At 43.3% G+C, this 23288-nt stretch overlaps 1 protein-coding gene across 3 annotated transcripts; it reads right to left on the bottom strand.

The window, feature by feature from the left end:
- Positions 1-3098: 3098 nt before the first annotated feature.
- mpz (myelin protein zero) lies at positions 3099-22882 on the bottom strand. 3 transcript variants are annotated; one of them, XM_039816191.1, is made up of 6 exons: positions 22658-22881; positions 20882-21048; positions 13084-13297; positions 12155-12284; positions 11601-11643; positions 3099-5726 (listed from the first exon to the last, which is right to left on the bottom strand). In XM_039816191.1, exons 1-6 carry the CDS (start codon positions 22701-22703, stop codon positions 5715-5717), a joined length of 612 nt encoding a protein of 203 aa, XP_039672125.1. In that variant the 5' UTR covers positions 22704-22881; the 3' UTR covers positions 3099-5714. The 3 variants fall into 3 exon arrangements, with proteins under 3 accessions (XP_039672125.1, XP_039672123.1, XP_039672124.1); XM_039816189.1 differs by having other exon boundaries at positions 3101-6794; positions 22658-22882; XM_039816190.1 differs by lacking the exon at positions 3099-5726 and adding an exon at positions 6891-7071 and having other exon boundaries at positions 22658-22882.
- Positions 22883-23288: the final 406 nt, after the last annotated feature.

The raw sequence follows: 23288 nt of genomic DNA, 5'->3' as shown, positions 1-23288 counted from the left end.
TTATTCTTTTTAGGAGATTTGGTTCTCCTGCTCCATAGTTTTGCCCTGCCAGGCTTCATTAACATTATTCTTCATTATTCGTAATTTGACACATTAAACAATTTCAAAGTTTATTATTTACACAACTCACCAGCTCCTAGACATAAACAAACATGGCTTATGGCCCCATACTAACAAAACGTTTAAGATAGTAATGGGATAAAGTTGGTAAGTGCCGTGAAACGTCAGCAGGTATTAAGGCTGCCCGTTGAAACAAAATATGAAATAAAAATAACCGCATGATTAAATGTGCAACAACATATTGATGATAACAGAATAAGAAAAGACACTCACCTTACGCACATGTAAATCTTCCTGCTTCTACCGGTGTCCAGGTAATTCATGGGCATGATATTAAAACAAACACACAAATTAGTATTCCGTGGCCACAAATTAGTATTTCGTGCGCATGTTATACCTATTTCGTGGCCACAATATAGGTATAATGACCCTCATTTATCAACCTAACGTAGAAACCAGCGCAGATATGAGTGATATATATGTGTGATTCATGAAACGCTCATATCACACCAATCAGAGCGTAAGAATGGTCGTACATTGATAAATGCAACGGCTGGACACAATCGTAATTTAAATATCACACCACAATGTATTCTCGGTTTTGAGGCCTCGCCACTACAATTTACGACATGGCGAGACATAATCTGGCCAAGAAGCAGTACTTTTCAGAGGTGGAGATTGAAACCCTGATATCTCAGGTTTATTTGCACTAACGCGTGTACTATTTGGTAGCCTGAAAACTGGTATTAAAAGCTGTAGAAAGAATGCGGAATGGAAAGAGATCACTGATGCAGTCAACAGTGTTGCCATAGTAAATTGGACTCCAGCTGAAGTTTATTTAATTTAGACATCTTTGACATATGTATGCTATAGTCCTAATAGTAATATACAAGCTTATATTGCAATCTCTTAGGCCTACATAGTGTACCTATATTTAAATAAACACACAGTAGCAGAGTTTATGCAGTGTCTTTTATTTTACTCATGTCTTTTTCATGAGTCAGAGCCAGGCAACCGTGAGCTGTGAAGGAGAGCACGAGTCCTCCGCCCCCCGTGCTGGACCAGCACCCCGACTCTGTCTCCTTACAGCAAGCCGAAATATGTTGGTCAATGGTAGAAGTAAATCGTTCACTTGTGGCCCTTAACGACACTTTAAAAGAGAAATGAAAACCTGAAGAATAAATAAAAATGTTGTCCATCGTCATGTTTCCTGTATTGAGTATCATTGCCAAATATAACACTATACCTTTTAAAAGCGAGGAATAATATCCTGTCTCCTTCCTATAACTCCCAGTTGGGGCTGTGCTGGACACTGCTCTCTGGGCATTGGGTCATCTGGCTCCATCACTACATTTATGGCACCCTGTTTTCCTGCGCGATGTTGTGCAGAACCCCACAGGCTAAAACAATTTTGCAGACTTTTTCTGCCGTGTATGGTAGAGTGCCCCATACCCCCCAATTGATGCAAGACAGAGCCATCTGCCTTTAATCAATCCGATGGAGCGCTCCACCGTTGCCCATGTGCGTACATGTGCACTGTTGTACCGGCGCATAGAGGTCTTCCAAAAGAGACAGATCTGCCATTGCTGGTAGGTGATCAACTGATGACTTCTCCTTCTCCTGTTAAACTGATTATATGCTGCACCGCAAGTCCACACTGACTCAAAAACTTGCGTAGATTGATCGTAGCCTCCGCTCACGTCCATATTGATAAATGTCGAGCTTTGCGTGGAAATGACGCCGGTCAAATGTCAAAGTTAGGGTTATAGCAATAACTTTGTTATAATGTTAATTAAACCTTACATTTGAGCTAAGTTAGCGTAGCTAACAAAACAATATTTGCTGGTCATAAATTATCTGTTTTGCTAACAAATCAATGTCATTGAGCGCTATCAGTTACTTTGACTTGAGTTAGAATGCAGCTGGTCCATTGGTAGCTAACAGTAAAGTTACGTAGTTCACTGACCTTTTTGCCGTTTTAGTTGACCCATATGTAAATCTCTCTATCTACATCTACTCTATATTGATGTGCGAGAAGTGATGCCAGCCTCCCTAGTCACTTTGGTCCTTTTGGTAAAGCAACATGTGCTGCACAGCTCATAATAAAGTTTCTGCCCATAGGTGGCAATTGTAAAGTACCCAGGTAAGATGGCGGACAGTTATGCCATCAGTTATGACATCATGTCATATCTATTGTTCCATATCTATGGTGGAAAGCAACTGCGGCGCCTGGCTCTAAAAACTGCAGCCGCCGTGAGGTTATCATTGCCCACGTTTGCATGACGTCAGAGCAAGTCGTGAACAAGTTGAGAACAAGTCAGACACAAATGTAACCGGCATGCATTGGGCTGTGATCGCCGGTGACCAATTCTGCACACACCTGGCTCATCTCCAACAAGCCCATTGGCATACCATGACCCCCACAGCCAATCACTCAGGTGCTGCAGCTGAGCAGTTCAATGGTCAGCAGTTAAAGACTGTAGTTGTACAGCAAGTATAACTGTCTGAATATGAAGCAGTGCATTTCTGAAAAGGTTATGTATGCTCACTGAACCCAGTCTGCCTTTTAAGACAGAAAAAATTAAGGCTTTCTGAAAATTACACCTCGTTTTGTCACCCTGTAAAATGTGAAAAGGTTATTATGGTCATTGAGTATTTATTTTCAGTTAATCATCATTACTTGTTGGTAGTTGGGTAACAAAGGGCATGGCGAGGACATTTTACTCCTCACCAGCTGCCATTAAGCAAATGTTTTAAAGTTTACTTCTAAAATGGTGGTCATTGTTTAGCTTTCAAAACCTCAAGAATAGCTCCTCTATAATGATTTTTTTTGTGTATGCAAATGGATTTAGATAGCCAATAGTGCTTTTCCATAATTAGTTTCACTTTAATGCCAGCCATCAGAGTATTCAAATATTTCAAATAGTGGAGATCTTATTTTGGGAGGACATTCTTTTTTTCATGAAATTATGACTTGGCAGAGACATTCATGACAGATTTACACAATGTGACTTGGAAATAAAAGAAAGAAGACTGTAGACATTTTTCAGCTGGGTTTACTTTGTCTTCTGTTGACAGCAGCCGCGCTTGGGGCTTTAATTTTTATTTACGTACTCTTTACAACATATTATACAGAGTCATCAAAAGTTGTTAGTGCTCTGGAATTATCACAAGCATTAAAATAAATGTAAAAAAAAAATGTAAGAAGCTCCAGTCATTTCCAATAAAGGAATGTTATTGTGCAACTATGACTAATACAGTTCATAATACATATAAAACATTTTTAAAAGGCAATTTTAATGCTGTTTGTCTTATGTCAGGTGTCTGTGTGGCTTTGCTGAAAAAGAAGAAAACATTCTAACTAATCCATGTGACTGGACAGTTAAACAGCGACGAGTGAAATAGATCTCCAGTTATAAATAAGTGGATTTTAGCACCTCCATTGCCATTATGAATTTTAAAGGAACATTCAAGTCTACACTATCCACCCTGCATGTCAAGCACACAGATCGCATTCCATCTTTGGCACAGGGTTGGGGAAGAAGCACCTTTAAAAGAAGGCTCTGGGGGAAGAGCAGACCATCTGTGGTTATACATATGGATTTTTGGCAGATAAGTCTCTTCCTCCGAAGCTTTCTTCCACAGCAAGCACCTTCCTCTCCTTTTTTTTCTCCCCAGCCACAGCTCACTGAATCTAAGGATAACTGAACCCTTATCCACCCCTAATATTCTCTCTGACGCCGCACGAAAACCTCGATTTACTCTACGTCTCGGAATAAAACGTACACTAGAGACAGCCACACAGTACCTTCCATAACACACAAGGTCAGAAATATAATGACATATTCCATCAGATAGAATTACATTTCTTCCTTGCCTCGATAAACGTGTTCTCCATATGTTTCTTTGTACACATGTAAAAAATGTCTTATTTTCTTTACTTAGGGTGACATGCTGTTTTTTTTTTTTTGCTTTAGAGCAAATCTCATTTTTTAACTAGACACACATATACATAAAACACACGTCGTATTTGCGACCAGAATAGAGCTAGCTAGATTATAAGTTTCTGTTTGGCGTCTTCAGTGAGAACCAAAGGCGGATTTCTGCCCATGTGTTTCCGCTCTTTGCCATTAAGGGGCAGAGGAGAGCATTTTTAGCATCGGAACCGGCAGAAACACAGTAAAGGGTCGGAGGAAGAGAGGGAAGGCGGGCTGGCGGGGGACATGCCTATAGGGGGAGGTGGCATTTTGAAGGGCAAGCGAGAGGGCGTTCGTTGATCATTGGGCAAGCCGGAGGGAGGGGAGACAGAGATGTCCGTCATCAAATTTGAAAAGGAGAAGAAGAAGAACGAGGGAGGAGGAGGGAGGAGGAGGAGGAGGAGGAGGAGGAGGAGGAGGAGGAGGAGGAGGAGGAAGGAAGGAAGGACAGAAGAGAGAGGAGCAGAGCATTGAGCAGTGGGCCTGGCAGTCAGATAAGGAGAGGCTTAAAGAGTGGAGTGGATTGTGTATAGGCCTTTTCTGTGGGGGAATAATGCAGCGCAGAGTCGCAAGACGACAGGAAGAGGAAGAGATAAAGGAAGCCAAAGACACAAGGACAGAGAGAATCAAACAGGGGTTTTGGAGGAAAGGAGGTCAATCCCAAGATGCGAACAGAGATGACTAACAAAGCAGTGAAGACAGCACAGGAGGCGAGGAGGGAGATGAAGATGGAGAGAGAGATCTCGTTACCAGTACACGCTAAAATAATTAGCCCTGGGTTGGCGAGGGGAAAAACGTGCGAGCAGATTAACTGGACCTAAAATAACTCGGAGAGCACAGAAGTTGAACCTCTTCCTGTAAAGCCCTTTTGCCAGACTCCTGAGAGCGCCCGCCAGCCCTACGCGCCGTGACGTCATTCCAGGTTGTCAGTCACCGGCCGTCGGGTCAACAGCGGACAGCCTCATGCACTCAGGCACAAAAAGCATAGCAGCACCCCCCCACATACACACACACCCTACCCGGCCTGCTCACCTCTTTCTTTTTCTCACACCACCCCCACCCCCCTGTTAGCTAAAAAATGTGCAGCTGTTACAGTAAGCCCGCACGCTCTTATAGGGCCAGAAATAGCCCCCTTTAGCCAGGGCAGGGACAGGCCGACAACCTCCATTAGCTCAAATGTTGAAAGGATTGAATCACCCCGAGCTCGAGGGCTTGAACCTCTATCTACGCCCGGCTGAGAGCAGGAATCATATTTCTCTCCCACTATCACTCTCCTCTCCGTCTCTCTTTTTCTCTATCTGAAGTCCAGAGTGCACTCGCAGCTCCGCTCAGTGTGTGTGTGTGTGTGTGTGTGTGTGTGATTGAGTCGTAAACATTAAGGGGGAAGATTCATGAGACTCTAAACACAGAGGGATGTCTTTTCAGGTTTCTCTTAAGAAAGTTATGTGGGTTGTTAGGCCTTAAACTGTTTTACAGTTTGCCCAATGAGTGCATACAGGTTCTCCAATCAGCCATTGTAAAAAAATATTTGACACAGTTGCCACTGATATAGTAGGACTATTCTTACAGCCAGTGCTGTCTTGAAAGACTAGAGATAATGGGAAATAATGGGGGTTGCATCAGGCTGGGCAGAAAAGGAGGGAGCAGACTAGAGGAGTGGAGGCAGTCATGGAGAAGTCAGACCTTTATCTACAGGAGAAAGAAATGGAGGAAAAGAGGGAAGGGAAGTGAGAGAGAGGAAGAGAAACAGGATAGAGCAGTTAGCATATAAATCACTTTGTAATTTGAATTAACACGAAAAGTCAGAAAATTCACAGTAAAAGAGGAAGAAATGGGATTGGAGATGAAAAAAGAATGAAGATCAGAGTGAGGGGAGGAAGTTGGAGTTTGACATGTCGCCTCTGGGGGGAAAAAAAGCAAATTGGCTTGTCCCTGCAGCTTGGGATTTGTGATGCGTATCCGACGCACTTGGAGGAAGCTTTTTTCGGTGGATAGGATCACAATGGAAGAAACCAGAAAAGGCAAAAAACCCGGGGAGCAGCTTTTTAGATTTTGTTATCAAACCCAGCCGTCTTGAGGTCTCGCTTCAAATGGCATATCTTATGACCTGACAAAAAGTACTCGGGGTGCCGGCTGGTGTATTATCATGACATCTTAAGATCTGGGTCCCGTATAGCTTTGTCTACAGTCATCAGCCTGTGACATGAGCAGATATGATTTGACTCATTTATTCAGGGACTCAGGTTGGCGTTGTGGTGGGTGTGAAGCAGGTTTGTGGTTGAGCTCTCCTGCTGTCTCCTCAGTAGACTGCCCACTCTCTTATCCTCCACAGCTCCGTCACCCCTCCCCCCCCTTTGGCCTCCCCCGCCTCCCTATATCGGTTTATTTTGTGAAGGTGAGCTGGTCGGCGATGTGGGAGAGGAAGCCAAGCGCTTTGGAGCTCCCCATCCCTCCCTCGCCGCCAGGCCTCTCCTCCCCGTTTTTGCGGGTCAGCTCCAGATCGATGGTCATCAGCACCCGGCCCGGGCCCTCCTCCCCTCCTCCCACCACCACCCTCTCCGTCTTTCTGGCTACGGTTCGCTGCTGATGCTTGGGCTGGGCCTTGGCCACCGCCAGGCGTACGGGCTGGAGCAGCCGGCTGGCGAGCCCGCCCCAGCCCATCCCCGTATCCTATTTCTTATCCTTGCGTGACTCCTGCTTCTTCTTTTCGGAGGCGGCCGCCTTCACCTTCGAGGGGTCGGCGGCAGGCACGGGGCCCTGTGGGGGAGGAGGGAGAGGGGGTCGGGGGGAGAACAGGGGAGGAGAGTCACTTCAGGAGGAAAGGAGCGTGAGGGAAATAGAGGGGTGAGATGGGTGCGTTAAAGATGAGAGGATGAGAGATGGAGTTAGCAGGACAGGTGGAGCTGTGTGAAGAGGACAGAAGAACACATTTAGGAGGAGGAGAGTCAGACATACAGAGAGACAGGGATGAGGAGGTAGAGAGACAGTCCTTTTAGGGGAGGGGGTAGCAAGTGAGGGGGGGCGGTGTCCAGAGCTGTAAGGGGGTGACAAAACAGGTAACCATGCGTTAGGATGGGACACAGTGGCAGGCAGGCTCCATACACCTGTGACAACTGAGTGACAAGTGATCAATAACACACACACACACACACACACACACGCACACACGCACGCACGCACGCACGCACGCACGCACGCACGCATGCACGCACACAGTATACCAGATTTGGTTCTTATTGGGATATGACTGTTTTGAATACTTTGTGCCGATATATAACATCTTTCAATTTGGCTGTTTCTGTAGACAAAATAGCTCTTGTTTTTCCTCACCGTTTCCATGAGTCAGTCACGGTGGAAAAGTCCCCAGTAAGTAAGTTATTAATTAATTTAGCAATTTGTACACAAAAAAACGCTAATAAATGTGGCTAAAAAGTGAGTTTTTAAACAGTTGTTTGACCATCATGTGTAGTTGGGTATGCAACACTATGAAATGGTCCTTCAAAGGCTGTTCACCAATTAACACTATACATATAATTATTCAAATCTAGAAAGTTGCTATGGCTTTTAAGTTTATTATCTAACCATCAGATTTAGTGATAAACTAATAATTATGTTATTGTTATTCAAATTCTGGTTTGTTTTTCCTGGTTTCTTTCCTTCTTGATGTTTTGTGCATAAGTTGTCTAAATGCATACATTGTGAAGTTGCAATGTCTCGTCAGAACTGTCTTGAAAAAAGGATGCTGCATCTCTAGAGGCATATTCTGTTGACAATAAAATGTGTTCAAAACTTTCACATTATTTCAACCTAGACACCTACTGTCCTGCAAAATCAATACACCCATGCATACTGGGTCTCTGAAACATTTAGACTTTTAGACACTAAAAACTAAACGAAAAAGAGAACAATCTAATTGTTTGAGGGGGCGCGCCCCACCCCGGCCCCGCGCGCCAAAAAAAAAAGGTAATTTGGAAATGTTAAAATAAATAACAAACCACACAAGGGCTATTAAATGAATAATTAAAGTTTACAGTGGAACAAATAATTACTTATAGACAACTTTGCTGTAGCCATGGTGACTTTACTGGCTATGTGATATTCTTTTTAAAGTTATACATTCATCCTCCATTCATCTTGTACTTATATAATTCATCCATCCACTCCCACTCATTCTGTATGTTGTCTATGCAATGTCTAAAACCATCTCTAAGAAGAAATCTATAAAAGGAGGAGGAGGAAGGAAGGAAAGTGAGGCTTCATTTAAGCACAACAAATCCATCAGGAGGAACTGTACAGAGTGGAGATGGGGTCAAGGTAACACTTCACTTTACAATAGCTGTATTCCAGTGCATTAACCTGTGAGTTAACCTATTGAAAAGTATCACAAGTGCACGATAATGCTCTGATGGAGCCTAATAAATCTTCACTCAATATAATGGTTTGCACAACACTGTGTATTTTTAATAATCTGCCACAGGTTGAACTACGGGCCAGGACACTGGTGTATAGTGTTGCAAACAGAGGACAGTCAGAGTGAATAGTTAACCTCTGACAGCTGGATCTGACGTTTGGAGACTAAAATATATCCTCTAATACATCAGGTTAGCCAACGGTGGAAAGCACACTAGAGGCTGCTTCTAGCCACTGACGTTTCGGCTAATAATACCCCACTGATTCCATTAGAAAATGTATCATCTTTAATTAGAGCACTGTGCAAAAGCAGCATGCATTCTGATAAGACAGCAATGGAGGCGTACGCTACAGCTAACATCCGGCTCGGTGGGGCAGCTGCGCAGCCCAGCCGGTGTCATTACCTTCGATAAAACCTAGATTCTCTCGTACATCATTGTATTGTTTACCATTATGCATCCCACGGTAGGCTCAGTTTTTTTTGTATTGCAGAGCTCCCACGCTAATGACGGGGCTGCCTCCTCAGCACAGTCGAGCCTGCTACGGCAGAATGCAGAGCCACCCTTGTTACAGGGGCTGCACACACTTCAAAGGAAATGTGGGTACAGTGGCAAAAACAGGAGGGACCGGTGGGGGAGGTAGATAGGAACGAAAGTGGCTGCGTCCCCTGCTGCATGCTAAAGAGAGACAGAGACAGGCGAGGAGGGAGATTGAGAGGTAGATGGAGAGTGAGAGGTAGCGATTTTCTGTCCAGAACCCGAAGCTGATCAGAACTCAGAACACCTGAGGAGGGAGAGGAGAGAAACTGGAAAGGGAGTTTTGTGGTGGTGGTGGTGGTGGGAAGAAGTGTGATGGAGGATCGATAGAGCGAGAGAGGAAGTACAAAGGGAAGAGGAGAGGGGGAATTACAGACAGATAGATGCTTATAATGGTCAGCAAGGAAGTCAAAGGCAGGGAGGAGAGGTGGGAGGTGGGGAAGGAGAGGAGAGGAGGATGGGACTGAAGAGAGAGAGAGAGAGAGAGAGAGAGAGAGAGAGAGAGAGAGAGAGAGAGAGAGAGAGAGAGAGAGGGAGACTGGGGACCGGAATGTGAATGAGAGAGCAAGGGAGGGAGTGAAGTAAAGTGAGGAGGTGAGGCAATTCGGGGATGAAAAGAACGGGTGGGATGTGTGTGGTGTGTGTGTGTGCTCAGATCGATACAGAGTGCACTCAATTATCATTCCAGTACAGAGTGTGTGTGTATGTGTGTGTTCATTCCTGTGAGCTTTGGTGCGTGTGTGGCTGCGGGGTAAACTCCTCTCCCACAACTCCAACTAATGGGGAGCAGCACACACCACAGGGTTCCTTTGTCTCTCTGTCTCTCTGTCTCACTCGCTCGCTCCCTCCTTCACTCCCTCACCCACACAGCCTTTTGGAGATTTGTAGTGCAAGCCCAGCAAGCAGAAAGTAACGAAGATGGTGGAGGCTGATACAAAATTGTGTCGTGTCAGCGGAGCCTCCTAATAAGGGCTATTTCATCAAACAACCACTTATGAGCACACTATAAAATCCCACGAGCCCTCTGTGTGCGGCGAAGCTACAAGAGAGGCAAAAGCTCTGAGGGGGAGAAAAAAAAAATTAAATAAAAAAAAAAAAGGGAGCGTGAGCTCAGATGGAATATTTTTCTTCCAAGCCAAGACTTGCAGGAGGAGTAACTGTAAACGACAACATTGTCAAATATTCCGGTGTCCTTTTGGCGGCGAGTTATTTATTCATAAATGCACTGTCACCCGCCGCAGGCACTTGAGAGCAACTGACTGCAGCTCAAGAGTAACCTGACAATCACACGACAGTAAAAAGGAAAGAAGAAGACAGAGGGAGAAAGAGGGGCTCCGGGGAGATGAGGATGAGCGCACTTGTTTGAGGTAGGAGGAAGGGTTGGTCCTCGCTGGTGTCGCCCCCTAGGTTTGAGCCACGGGGGGCAAGATGGCGCACTCCTAACCGCCTGCAGAAGCCCGCCGCCGCCACCACTTTACATTAGCTTATACCTGCGGCTAATTGGCTTGCTGTCAAAGTAACACCTCTGATCTTCCGCCTCGGATATCTTTGCACATCTCTCATTTCAAAGATGATTTTTGATTAAGGAAAACGCCTTGAACCCAAATCCCTTGACTTCCCCTTTTTCATTATCAGCAGGCAGGGCGTGCAGTCGATTAGAATACACCCCCGCAACCAACCAGCCGCCACATCACCACAGAGTAATCAAACAGAACTTGCCCGGGTGCCTTGTATTTACAAAAGAATACAAGACACCAAAATGTCTGATTAATCCACCACTTGAGGCTATCACACTCCCATGAGGAATAGAGGGAGAAAGAATTCCCCAAATCCTTGGTGTGCAGCAGCACAAAGCCACTGATAACAGCCCAGACCATAATAGGCCCAGTGATTTTCATTTGACTCCCAGTGAGCCAAATCAGCAGCTCCTGTCCCTTTCCCCACTGTGAGCAAATCACAGTCCCATTCAATGCAGCAAAAGCATTGCTCGGCCATTTCACAGTAGCTGGTTTGATTTCTGCCCCATGGCTGTTTACTCGCAGCGCGCTGTTTGGCCCCCTGAGGGAGCTTAAGGAGGGGTGAGGGCCACGAGAGAGAGAGAGAAAGAGAGAGAGAAAGGAGGGACAGTACAGGCTTTAAAGCCCCTTCAACGCACGAGACGGCACTAGAATTTTAACAGCTTGAATACTGTTATTACTGTTTGCCAGGCAGAGTTTGAATGACATGTTATTTTGTTGTGGATATGTTGCTTTGAGGAGGAGTCGGCTAAGTGTGCGGACATATCCGAGCTGCTTGCACTTGGCATTGGGGGAATGCGATTATGAAACTGTGCCGTTATGCGCTGTCATGTTGGATGTGTGCTATTGTGGGGCTGTGCCCCATCAGAATAGATAAATATTCCTTCTGACAACACGTTTCCTCAGCCTTTATTGTAATCTCTAAAAGGATGTGATTTCACTATTTAGCGCCTGAACATGACAGCAAACCAAGCTGTTGCATTTGGTGTTGTCGACTGGATGTGTACATGTGTCGGAGCGTGTGAGGAAAGGAGACAGAGGAGGAAGAGGAGGAGGAGGAAAAAGAGGGAAAGGTTCATGGAGGGAAGGAGAAAACTTGCCTGTCTCTGCTGTGATCCCTCTTTCTTTTTCTTGCCATGTTTGCTGGAGGGGACAAAAGAAAGACAATGTCAGGATGTCGAATCTATCTCTCCCTCCAGTGGTCACAGGGAAGCATTGCCTGGCAGCCCATCACAAAGAGAACATCAACTTAATCTATTGGCCCTGTCTCAAACACAGCCCCCAGGTGCTAGATGTGTTAGGATCTCATAAGATTGGAAAGGTATAAGCAAGATGATGGATCCATCGTCTTCATGATCTAGTGGATTATCCACTCGGAAATCTCTCGCTTCACCACTTTTAATCATCTTTGCTTCGGACCTATGCAGTGCTGTTTATAGATTTAATCTAAATGAGACATCATTATCTCTCTCTTTCAAGCTGACTAGCTCCAAAATCACAACCCTGCACGCCTAACCAAATCAAATCATGGCACGGCAGCTACGCCAGCTTGGCCACGCAGGTGTCAGTGCCAGGGATGGGCTCGGGCCTCAGCTCCAGTCCCTGGCACAGACCCGCCTGGCAGAGCGCCGCCAGCCACGGGCCGGGCACTGACCTGACACTGAGGCTGAAGACGCGGCGCGCCACCAGGAACCTCATTAGGTAGTAGATGACCACGATGAGCACCAGCAGGCCCAGCACCACCCCGATGATGGCGCCTGTGATCACACCAGCCTGGATGGGCACTGTAGGGGGCGGAGGAGAGGAAAAGGAAGTGTTGGAAGGTGCGGGAGAGAGAATTTGAGAGTGGAAAGTGACAGAGAGAGGTTGGTGAGTGCGATGTGAAGAAAGAGAAACCGTTAATGAGAGCGGGAGAAGAAAAGATGTCACGGGAAGGGAGGAATTGACGGGAGAGGAAGACGAGGAACAAAGCCAGACGGAAAAGGGAATAAGAGATGAAAGACGAATAGACAAGGAAAAATAAAGGTTGAATGAAAGATGAAGAAAACAAGTGCAGTAGAGGCAGAGAAGGAGATGAAGAGGAGGAGAGATACGTAGTATGAAGGTGAGAGCAGGGAAAGAGAGGGAGAAGGTGGGGGAAGGGACCAGACAGTGGAAGTCGATGGTAAAAGGGGAAAGAAGAGAGAGATGGGAGGAGAAGGCGAGAAAAGAAGTGAAAGGGAGGCAGTGATGGAAATCTCAAATAGAGAAAGAGATAAAATTGTAATTGATTTCATTTAGTGGGAAGTGCAAGGAATTCTAAGCAAGGCTGCGCAGCAATCGGTCTGAACGCAGCACTCACTTTAGTCCAATGCACAGCGCAAATTGAGATTAATTTCAGAGTTTGGAATGATTTGAAACGACAATTGAGAACAGTTGGCTTCTGACGAAGAAAATCCCCCCAAAATGTGCCATATGGGCTCAGTGGAAAGCTAATGAGCAGACACAGATGTAAGACAACACAGGCATTAGACTTTACATGCTGGGGGAATTTGATTTTGCTGAGGAACCCCCCACTGGACCCTGTCCTCCCTCCTGTCTCACCCTTCTCAAAGACCAGCAGGCGCACGCTGGAGGGCCGGCCCACTATGTCAGGGGGGTTCTTGGCGTCGCAGGTGAAGGTGCCGTTGTCGTTGTAGTCCAGGTTTTTGATCAGGATGGAGCCGTCGCGGCGGCCCGGGTTCCCCACAAACTCCAACCGGTCCCTGAACGGGCCCTTGTTGTCCACATAGGCCACACCACCGGTGTAGTGGAAGATCTGGAACGGACAAAGAGGACATGGGACTGTTTATGCACGTGGTGTCACCATAATGACACGCAGTTAATCTCAAGAGCAACTGCATCTGACAGCTTTTGTGGTTGTCATCAGCGGTGGAGGAAGTATTCAGATCCTTTATTTAAAGTGACTCTATGTAACTTTTCAATGTCATTTTTCATACAGTTTTACATAGTTTTTAATAAGGCATCTGCCCAGGTCCGATTTTTCCCGCGAAGTCACAGAATGATTTGCAGCAGGTAGACGGCGCTACAGTCAGATATTTTGATGGGTCACAGATTGCTTTGGTCGGGCTATCAACAGATGGAGACAATTACAGGACTGTAAATGGTTCAAAACCCTCCCCGAATTGGCCCTCAGGTATGTAATATGTCTATTTCATTCATAAAATAACTTTAGATTGCGCGATGTGGTTGTACGTCATTAAATTATGTCCCCCTTCCATTTAGCGAGGCCGTTTTGTTCCTTTTACTACTATTTTCTTTTCTCTTGTCCCCCTGTATTTGTGTAAAGCGTCCATGGGTTTCATGAAATGTGCTATATTAATCTAAGTTATTATTACGTTGGTTGCTACAACAAACTCTTAATGCTTTGGCTCGTAACACAGTGAAAGTGATACCCGGTTTAGCTCACAAGACATCCAAAGTAGGCTAAGTTATGCATGTATAACTTATTCTTTTATTGTAAATGAATAATTTTCTGAAAAACTATATGACCTCCCGGTAACGCTAACTTAGTAATATACAGTGGGCAATACAGCACCGTAAAGAAAAGACCTTTAGGACAGGAGGTAAAAACACTGCCGCTTTTGTCCAAAGGGGCCGCTGGAATCAACACAAACTGAAAGTTACAAATTAGCCTGGCTCCGCCCTCCTACGTACTTCCGCTCAATTTTCATTTTCCTTCAGTACATCGTCTGAGTTTGCCGTATATTCTTGGGTTTTCTCTGGTGGTTGAGAACAATGATGTTGAGGTTGTGACGTGCGCTAGTTTGAGTTGTAGTTCCGTAATGGCAGAGGAGAAAGATGCGTTCCGTTGAGTCAACGCTGCCGAATATCCAGAAGTTAAAGCCTGAGCAAGAACAATCTTTGCTGAGTTTTGTTGGTGGCCATGATGTTGTGGCCCTCCTCCCCACGGGGTTCGGGAAAAGTTGGATTTTCCAGCTTGCTCCGTTAGTGGTGAAGGAATTGGCTAAGGTGAACGCTAGCGATGCTAAGCCAGTAGTTGCTGCCATCTCCCCTTTTGTTAGCCTGGTCCTACCAGTACGTAGGAGGGCTGAGCCAGGCTACCAGAGTGGCTCTGGGCAGATCCAATAGTTTTTTTTATTTTTTTGTTTCCTTTTATAAAGTGCAGTCATACAGTATGTCACAAAAAAACCTTTTTAATGATACAGTAAGGTGCCACGGGTAAGTCTACAGAAAGGATAACAGTCCATAGATATCTTTCATCCTAACCATAATACTTGTGAGGTAAGATCTTTATCTCAGCAATATCACCTATAAACCTACTGCATTTGGTAAATAATAAAGTAATTTTCACATTGCAGATGACCATTGCATTAAAATAAATAAATAAAATAAAATAATAATAATAATAATAGAAAGAATATTTAATATTAAGAAATGAAAACACACACACAACATAAAAGTGTGCACAAATCGATATTAGGAAAAAATAAATAAATAAGATAAGAATAAAGAATAAATTCGGAATATCATTCATATCAGATGAAAATGTAAGGCAATGGATGACCATTTATTTAGGAATACATCTGCTTTCAGTTGTAATAATGCTGTTGTATGCTCCACGTTGTAAACGTCTTGGATTCTTTCCCTCCATTGTGTAACTGTTGGAGGGCGTGGCTTCAGTCAGGAGGCTGTGATTACCTTATACGCTATTAAAAGAAGGACTCTCAGCAAATATGTTTGGCTGTTCCCTTCAAGATCATGGTGATGGTTTAAGAGGTAGATCTATACAGAGACATTGTTTTTCTGTACATTTTTCCAGAATTCTGATACCTTTGGGCAGTCCCAAAATATAGAGTGTGGTCTCCCACCAAGCCACAACCCCTCCAGCAGTAATCTGGGGTGTTGCTCCATTTTGATGTTATAAATGGAGTTCTAAAGTATCTCATTCTAATTTTCCATCCAAATTCCTTCCAGTTTGGACTACTGGTTGCCCTATGTCCTTGACTGCATGCAATCTCCCACTGCTCATCTGGGATTATTGTGTTCATTTTCCTTTTTCTTTATTTTTTTTTTTTTCTAGTTTCTTTTTTTTTTTTTTTAGAGACATTTTTTAAATTTTTTTTTTTCCCATTCTTGACGGATTTGTAAATAGAGTCTAATTTGTAAGTACCTAAAGAAGTCTTGGTTTGTTAAATCATATTTCTCTTTGAGCTGTTCAAATGATTTAAGGACTGCTCCGTCAACAGCTGGTCCAAAACTACTAACCCCCTTTCCTTCCATTTCAGGAATCCCTTGTCCAGCATAGCTGGTGAGAACTCATAGTTGTTTGCTATCATTACAGCTCTGGAAATGGTCATGGGGATCCAATAGTTTTAAACTTCAACAGAGTACCTGCCTTCAAGGAAGTTAACACTTGTCAATGGAGAGTACACCTGGAAAAACACCTGTGAAAGATCATTACAGAAAACATGTACGAGGTCAAGGTGAAATGTGGTTGACATTTTGGTAAACGATTAATTAAAATGTTCAGCACAGTTCTGATTGAAGGTTTGAGGCCTGTGAAAGCCTTGCATGAATTACACCTTTTACATAATATCAACATGTCAGAAATCAAAAACGACATTTTAAAAAAGGACAAATGCACCATGAAAACAGATAGACATATGAAACTGTAAATGTGTCCCGGCAGGTGAAGAAATGAGCGACAGAAGATAAGTGGGGGGAAAAAGAGAAATCTAGTTTCAAAGTGAGGACACTGCGGGAGACGGATGAAAGCGAAGGAGGTGAAGGGAGGAGATAATGAGAGAGGAGGGGAGGGACAAAGAAGGCAGGGCGAGGGGGGAGGAGATTAAGGGAGGTGGACAGAGGGAGGCGCAGTCAGGACGGGGAGATAGAGAGATTAGAGAGATGGCAGGACGATAAGGGCAGGCCGAGTGAAATTAAAGAGCAAGAGGACTGGGAGGATTAGGAGACTAAGTTTCTGTGTGCTTGTTGTTTCCTTCTTCCTGTTAATACTAGGGCTGCAGCCTGCACCATATGAGGAAAATATGCGATAACGTTGAGTATCAGGATAATTATATTATTTGCGATAAATAAACAGATATTAAAATGTACACTGCTCTGCCTTTCTGCTGCTTTCAGAAATCTGCTAAAATACAGCAAATTGCTTGTTGAATTAAAAAAATAAATTATTAAACATTATTTTAATGTACAAATTGAACATTGAATTCATCATAAAAAGCACCATTGAAAGAGAATGACATTTACATTTTAAAGTGAAGATTTTTACTGATACTCCGTTTTAACTAACAAAAACAACAAACTTGGCTATAAGATTCTGTTCTCATGCACTGTGTTGTACTCGGGTCATATTTCACTTCTAACACTGAAGAGGGACCCATACCTGGTAAAGATACTCCTTACACTCCTTACTCGGATGTCACTCTTTTTGGATGTCCGTTTTCGGATGTCCGTTACATTCCTCTTTCTTTGTGTTGGCATTCTAAACTCCGGTGGATTTGTGAGGACTATGGTTAACTGCTCCTCAGATCTCTGCAGGGTAAATCCAGACAGCTAGCTAGACTATCTGTCCAATCTGAGTTTTCTGTTGCACGACTAAAACAACTTTTGAATATTCCACCAAAAAAAGTTCCTTCCCGAGGCTATTTAGCGCCTAGGTCCGCCCAAGACGATTGTAATTGGTTTAAAGAAATGCAAATAAACCAGAGCATGTTATTCTCCCGGAATGCTGTGTGGACTAGCCAGACCTTCCTCCACAGCGCTGTGGAGGAGGGTCTGGCAATGCAAGACTAGTATATACGAAATAAGGACAATGGAAAGGTTGACTTCTGTGCTAGGTTTAAGAGAAGATCTGTGTGCCAAAAGATGGCAGAAGTGTACATTGTAATTAAAAAAAACATAAGGACAATGGCTCACAGCTTGGGCTCATTAGTGGATAAAGCATCTACTTGAAATGTATACATTTTAATTTGTACTTTTGAGGCTATCATCACCTTTCCTCACAGGCCCTGTTTCCTTTTTGGTTTACATTTTTTTCTACTTATTATTCACAAATTGATGTGACTGTGCACAGTTGTAATGTACTTTAAATTTCTTACGCAATGTGTTTATTGTGGCAGTTAAACTATATTATACACTCACCTAAAGGATTATTAGGAATACCTGTTAAATTTCACCTTAATGAAATGATCTAATCAACCAATCACATGGCAGCTGCTTCAATGCATTTAGGGGTGTGGTCCAGATCTAGACAATCTCCTGAACTCCAAACTGAATGTCAGAAAGGGAAAGAAAGGTGATCTAAGCAACTCTGAGCGTGGCATGGTTGTTGGTGCCAGACAGCCTGGTCTGAGTATTTCATAATCTGCTCAGTTACTGGGATTTTCAAGCACAACCATTCCTAGCGTTCACAAAGAATGGTCAGAAAAAGGAAAAACATCCAGGATGCTGCAGTCCTGGGGGGCAAAAATGCCTTGTTGATGCTAGAGGTCAGAGGAGAATGGGCCAACTGATTCAAGCTGATAGAAGATCAACTTTGACTCCACTCGTTACAACTGAGGTATGCAGCAAAGCATTTGTGAAGCCACAACACACACAACCTTGAGGCGGATGGGCTACACCAGCAGAAGACCCCACTGGGTACCACTCATCTTAAAGGGATATGCCACCGTTTGTTGAAATAGGGATTATCACGGTCTCCCCTAGCTATAGATAGGTGGGCCAACGCATTTTTTGTGCATGTATTGTTTTAGTCCGGTGCAACACCGGTAGCGCTGCCGCTAGTTAGCTTAGCGTAGTGAATGGAATCTGAATGGTATGAATGGTATTCCTTTAACTAAAAATAGGAAAATGAGGCTACAATTTGCAGGAGCGCACCAAAACTGGACAGTTGAAGACTGGAAAAATGTTGGAAGACTGGAAGACCCTGGTCTGATGAGTCTCGATTTCTGTTGAGACATTCAGATGGTAGAGTCAGAATTTGATGTAAACAGAATGAGAACATGGATCCGTCATGCCTTGTTACCACTGTGCAGGCTGGTGGTGGTGGTGGTGGTGTAATGGTGTGGGGGATCCCTTTCACCTTCAGAATTGCCTTAATTCTTTGTGTCATTGATTCAACAAGGTGCTGGAAGCATTCTTTAGAAATGTTGGCCCATATTGATATAGGGTCAAACACGGTATTAGTATGGTGTTCCTAATAATCCTTTTGGTGAGTGTATATAAAAACGATATATTGTACAGCCCTAGTTAATACACAAATCCTGCACTTGTGCGTCAGGATGAACTGAGTATTGCTTGAGTGTGATGACATTTTTAGTGGTGACATTTCACACAGTCCTATATTTGTCGGATTAAACCAGGATTCCTTTTTTGATGATATGCAAGTATCCTGTTCTGGGAGAGTGCTCTGAAAATGACTCAAGATGACTGAGTCCTGTAGCAAAAAAATGACCAGCAATGTTGAAATCCCAGAGATCCTGATATTAAACCATCACATACAGAGTTGGCAAGTGATCCCAAATCAATGAGATCACTTTTTTATAGTTTCAAGAACTTCTCCAGCCAGAAATCATGTGACGTTAGTACACCACCAGCCCCCTCCCTCTGACTACATTTCTGTTCCACTTGGTGCCTGGTAGGGGAGGAGACGGTGAAAACAAAAAAGTCTTTTTGGCAGAAGACACATTCATTGTTGGCAAGCCAACAGCAAACAATGTTTTTGTATTTCCTTCTTGAATATTTATGTGTAGCTTCTTGAATGTGGAAAAAGTTTAACATCAAGAGGGAGTACATAACATGAGAATTTCATTTAGGAAGATATGGAGAAAACTCCTACTCCCTCTGGTGTACCTCCCCTTACTGATTCCTGCTAAATATCTGGCTCTTTAGCTGCTAAATGCTCCACTATGCTCACCAATAGTGGCTGTCTTTGTTGCCGTTTGGTGCTGAGCAGGTAGTGTACTGTGGCTTTATCACAGCTTTTTTATAGTTTTTTTTCATAACCACTCATACACATACAAGTCCACACATCCCTATTATATCTATATTCTTTCAATTTATTTTATACCTTTTTTTGTTTCATGTAGCCAACCTCATGCTTGTTTCTTTTAATTCCATGCTTACTTGTGTTTAATTTGTAGATTTCAGGAATTTTGTTATTTCTTTAGGTGAGATTCCTTCTATAAGCCCCTAGGGGCTTTCCTAATCTCACCTGCACAATTTTTCCTTTTTTTTTACCTGTTGTGTTCCTGTTGCCTTGGTTTTATTGTGAAAAATAAATACTACAACCAAGGGCGTAGGTTTTGTTTCAACATTTAAACAAAAAATTGGACACTAATAACCGGAGGGTCTGGGGGAAATGTTTTGAGCGTCAAACTGTTATTTTCCTGCATTCTGGAGAATTATTTTTGAGATAATCTATTAGAGAATGAGACCTTGTTTAAGTTTAAATCTACATAAAAGACATTTAAAATCACATCTTTATATTTATTTATTCATTTTTTCTTGATGTGTTCTTTAATCCCCTAAGGTAGCACACGTACACACACACACACACACACACACACACACACACTCAATTCTTGTTTTCCGTGCATGTTCTGAGTCCCCTGATTGATTATTTTTTACCTCTTTTGGGGAGTGGGTTGTCTTTCATATTTTTTCAGGGGGACAAATCTTCCTCTTCTAAATATTGGGGGGGGGGGGCATATCCCCTGCATCCCCCCGACATCTACGCCTATGCTAAAAATACTACTTTACTGACAACAGCTGCCTGCTGCGGCTGATAGCAGCACACATGAGGGCATGAGAGCGGATCAAAAGAGCAAAGCTGCGGGCTGTAAAACCAAAACTAAGCGCTTCAAGATGAAAGTAACATGAAGGAACTTTTTGTAGAGCAATGATTTACATTATGCTTGTTCCGTGACAATGTCACCATGTGCAGCTTTAATGTGGATGTGACTAATTCGGTAGAGATTTACCAATTGCTTTACAGGTTGCTTGAATGTGACAGAAAACTGTTTGGTAATTTGACACAACAGCATATTTTCTTTACAGGATGATGCCATGATCACGCACGCCTGTTAAGTGCCACACTTATCAATAAGTAGATTTATAAAAAAAAAAAAAAGAAGTCTGGAGTGCTGGGAAGTTCAAATAAATCATGAAGGTGCTCTTTGGAAGGGGAGCACAAAAGAGAAAAAAGGTCTAAGGCACTCTTCTTGCAATTCTTTTTATTTATTTTTGCAAAGAGTGCCTTGGTACTTTTTTCTCTTATCAATAGGTAGACGAGTTTGTGTGTGTGTGTGTGTGTGTGTGTGTGTTTGTGTGTGTGTGTGTGTGTGTATTTGTGTCTTACAGAGATGCTGTCCCGGGCGCCATCAGGCCTGTATGTCCAGGAGAAGGTGACTTCCTCCGAGGTCCAGCGCCAGGAGAAGAAGGAGCAGGACAGCCGGATGTCGCCACCCACCAGGGCGTGGCGCTCCCAGCCAGTGTAAATCATAATGGCCTGGGACTGCTCAGGCACTGGGAGACACAAAGCAGGGACATTACTTCACAAATAAACACATCACCACAAGATTAAAATGTCCAGTGAGTTCAACATGTTTTTGGTTTAATATTACCTTAAATATTGCCTTTACTACATTGTCTGACTACCATTTGCAGCAGAAAGTGATCATAATTACAACCTGCAAAAGCTTTTTTTTAGAAGAAAGCAAGGTAATAAACAAAATCACGATGCACAGTTGTCTACATGAGTGACATAGAAACACACTTTGTTTTTGAAATTCTGATCGACATATATCCTTATTGTGTTATACTTTTGATCAAAATACACTGTATTGACATTTTTTCTTAAGTCACTACGCTCCTGAACATTGTTCAACCCCTACTGTAATCTCAAGACATATAAAGCATTATTACATTACAATGTATTACTTTTCTCCCTGAAATCTATCAAATGAAACCCAAAGAGTTAGATATGCAGCCACACACACACATGCGCACACACACACACACACACACACACACACACACACACACAGTTAAACTGCACATTTAGTGGTGTCAGATCCACCATTGATTCAGACATGCACTCAGTAAATATTTGGATTATTACTTGAATAGTGGTGCTAGTCTCTCAAAGTCAAAGGGGAACATCATTTTCTCCATTAATATAGATTATGTTGGCTTAATCATTTGCACTGTTTATGCTTGAGTAATATCTAATGATCGATGTTAATTTTGTTTTGGCTGCAAAATCAATATTTTACTTCCCTGGAAAATGCACTCAGCATCTCAAACAACCACCAAAGCCCCTGGGAGCTGCACACCCCTGCCACTCTGACATTAGCCGGAACAACATAATTTTTCTATTGTTCAGTTTCACTTAAAATGTGTGAATGGGCCATGCGTCACAGTCGTGGAGCTTTATTTTAAGCCTAGAGAATAAAGTTCATGGCTTTTACTGTGACGAGTGTCCTTGAGCTCTCGCCGTTAGTGCACCCAGCTCTCGCAAAACTTGTCAATAAAATCACGCTGGACATTTTTTATTAAAATTCTGACAAAAACTGCAAACATCTGACAGGAGGGGAGCACAGAAAGCCGTCTGCTTGAGAGCAAAAAACTCTGCTAACCCTCGCTTCTAAAGTGATAATATTACTCTGTACTTTGCTTGCTTAGAAACACCTGCTTTATAAGAGGAGTACACTGCTGGGTCATTTAGCATAATGCACCTGAGAATCAACAGTGTCCTCTACAGGTGGCTATTTTTTTAATTAAATCAATAAGTAAATGTTAAGACATAAATTGAAATCCTTTAATTTAATATTAAGGCAGCGTAGAGGGAGATATTACATTTTAGTGAAAGATCAATTAATTCCCTACTAAGCCTATTGACCCTTTAGATTCTCATTAAGTCCTTCAGTTCTCAGGTAAGCATTTAGGAAGAAAACCCAGAAAAAAGGCCCTCTTCATCCTATCCTCATTTAACCTTTAACCCCACATCAGTGGAAAGATAATTTCTACATCTTCATGTTCAATAGATGAAATTCACTGTGGGTGTCTTTGAGACCTCTTCAGAATAAAAATAAATAAAAAAAAAGTTCAAAGAATATTAGTTATTTCTTTTTACCTATTCCCAGGAGGACAACCGACGCCAGCGCCAAAAACGTCAGCATGGTTTCTGGCTTCTAGGGAGCTCCCAAAAGACGGATGCTGCAGACCTGACAGGAGTCTGTCGAGGAAGAGTCCCACTCTGGAGGGAGAGTGAGTGAGTGGAAGGAGGAGAAAGAAAGAAAGTGTGAGTGGAGGGGTTGCAGGCCGCTAGGACAGAGGGCTTCACAACAACAGAAAACCCACTGTCCCCTGGTTTATACCCAACCCCACCCCTCTCACAGGCCCGGTCCGGCCCATTCCTCCTCTCCGGACACCACACCCACTTATCCTGCCATTTCTTTCCTTTTCATCCCTCACTGAAACAAATTACACAAATTAGCTTTTGAAATGAAAGAAAAACGCAGGCGAGAGGCACCTGCGCCGTACAGTAGCTGGTGGGTAAACAATTAAATAGCCTCTGCTCGTCAACTCTAGATGTCGCTCCTTTTAAAAAACAAATCCATTAGTATTGTTAACTCATCCCCTTGGGTGAATGATGGCATACATTGTCTTAAAAGAGTGCAAAAAGGTTGAGCTTTGGTTAAAAAAACAATTTTAGTCTCATGAAGGAACTACTTTGAAAGAGGTTAGAACTGCATATTTTTCCA

This window comes from Perca fluviatilis, chromosome 11 (genome assembly GCF_010015445.1).
Source record: "Perca fluviatilis chromosome 11, GENO_Pfluv_1.0, whole genome shotgun sequence".
Classification (NCBI taxonomy): domain Eukaryota; kingdom Metazoa; phylum Chordata; class Actinopteri; order Perciformes; family Percidae; genus Perca; species Perca fluviatilis.
The sequence above is the reverse complement of the archived record's forward strand: the minus strand, read 5'-3'. Positions and strand labels throughout refer to the sequence as shown.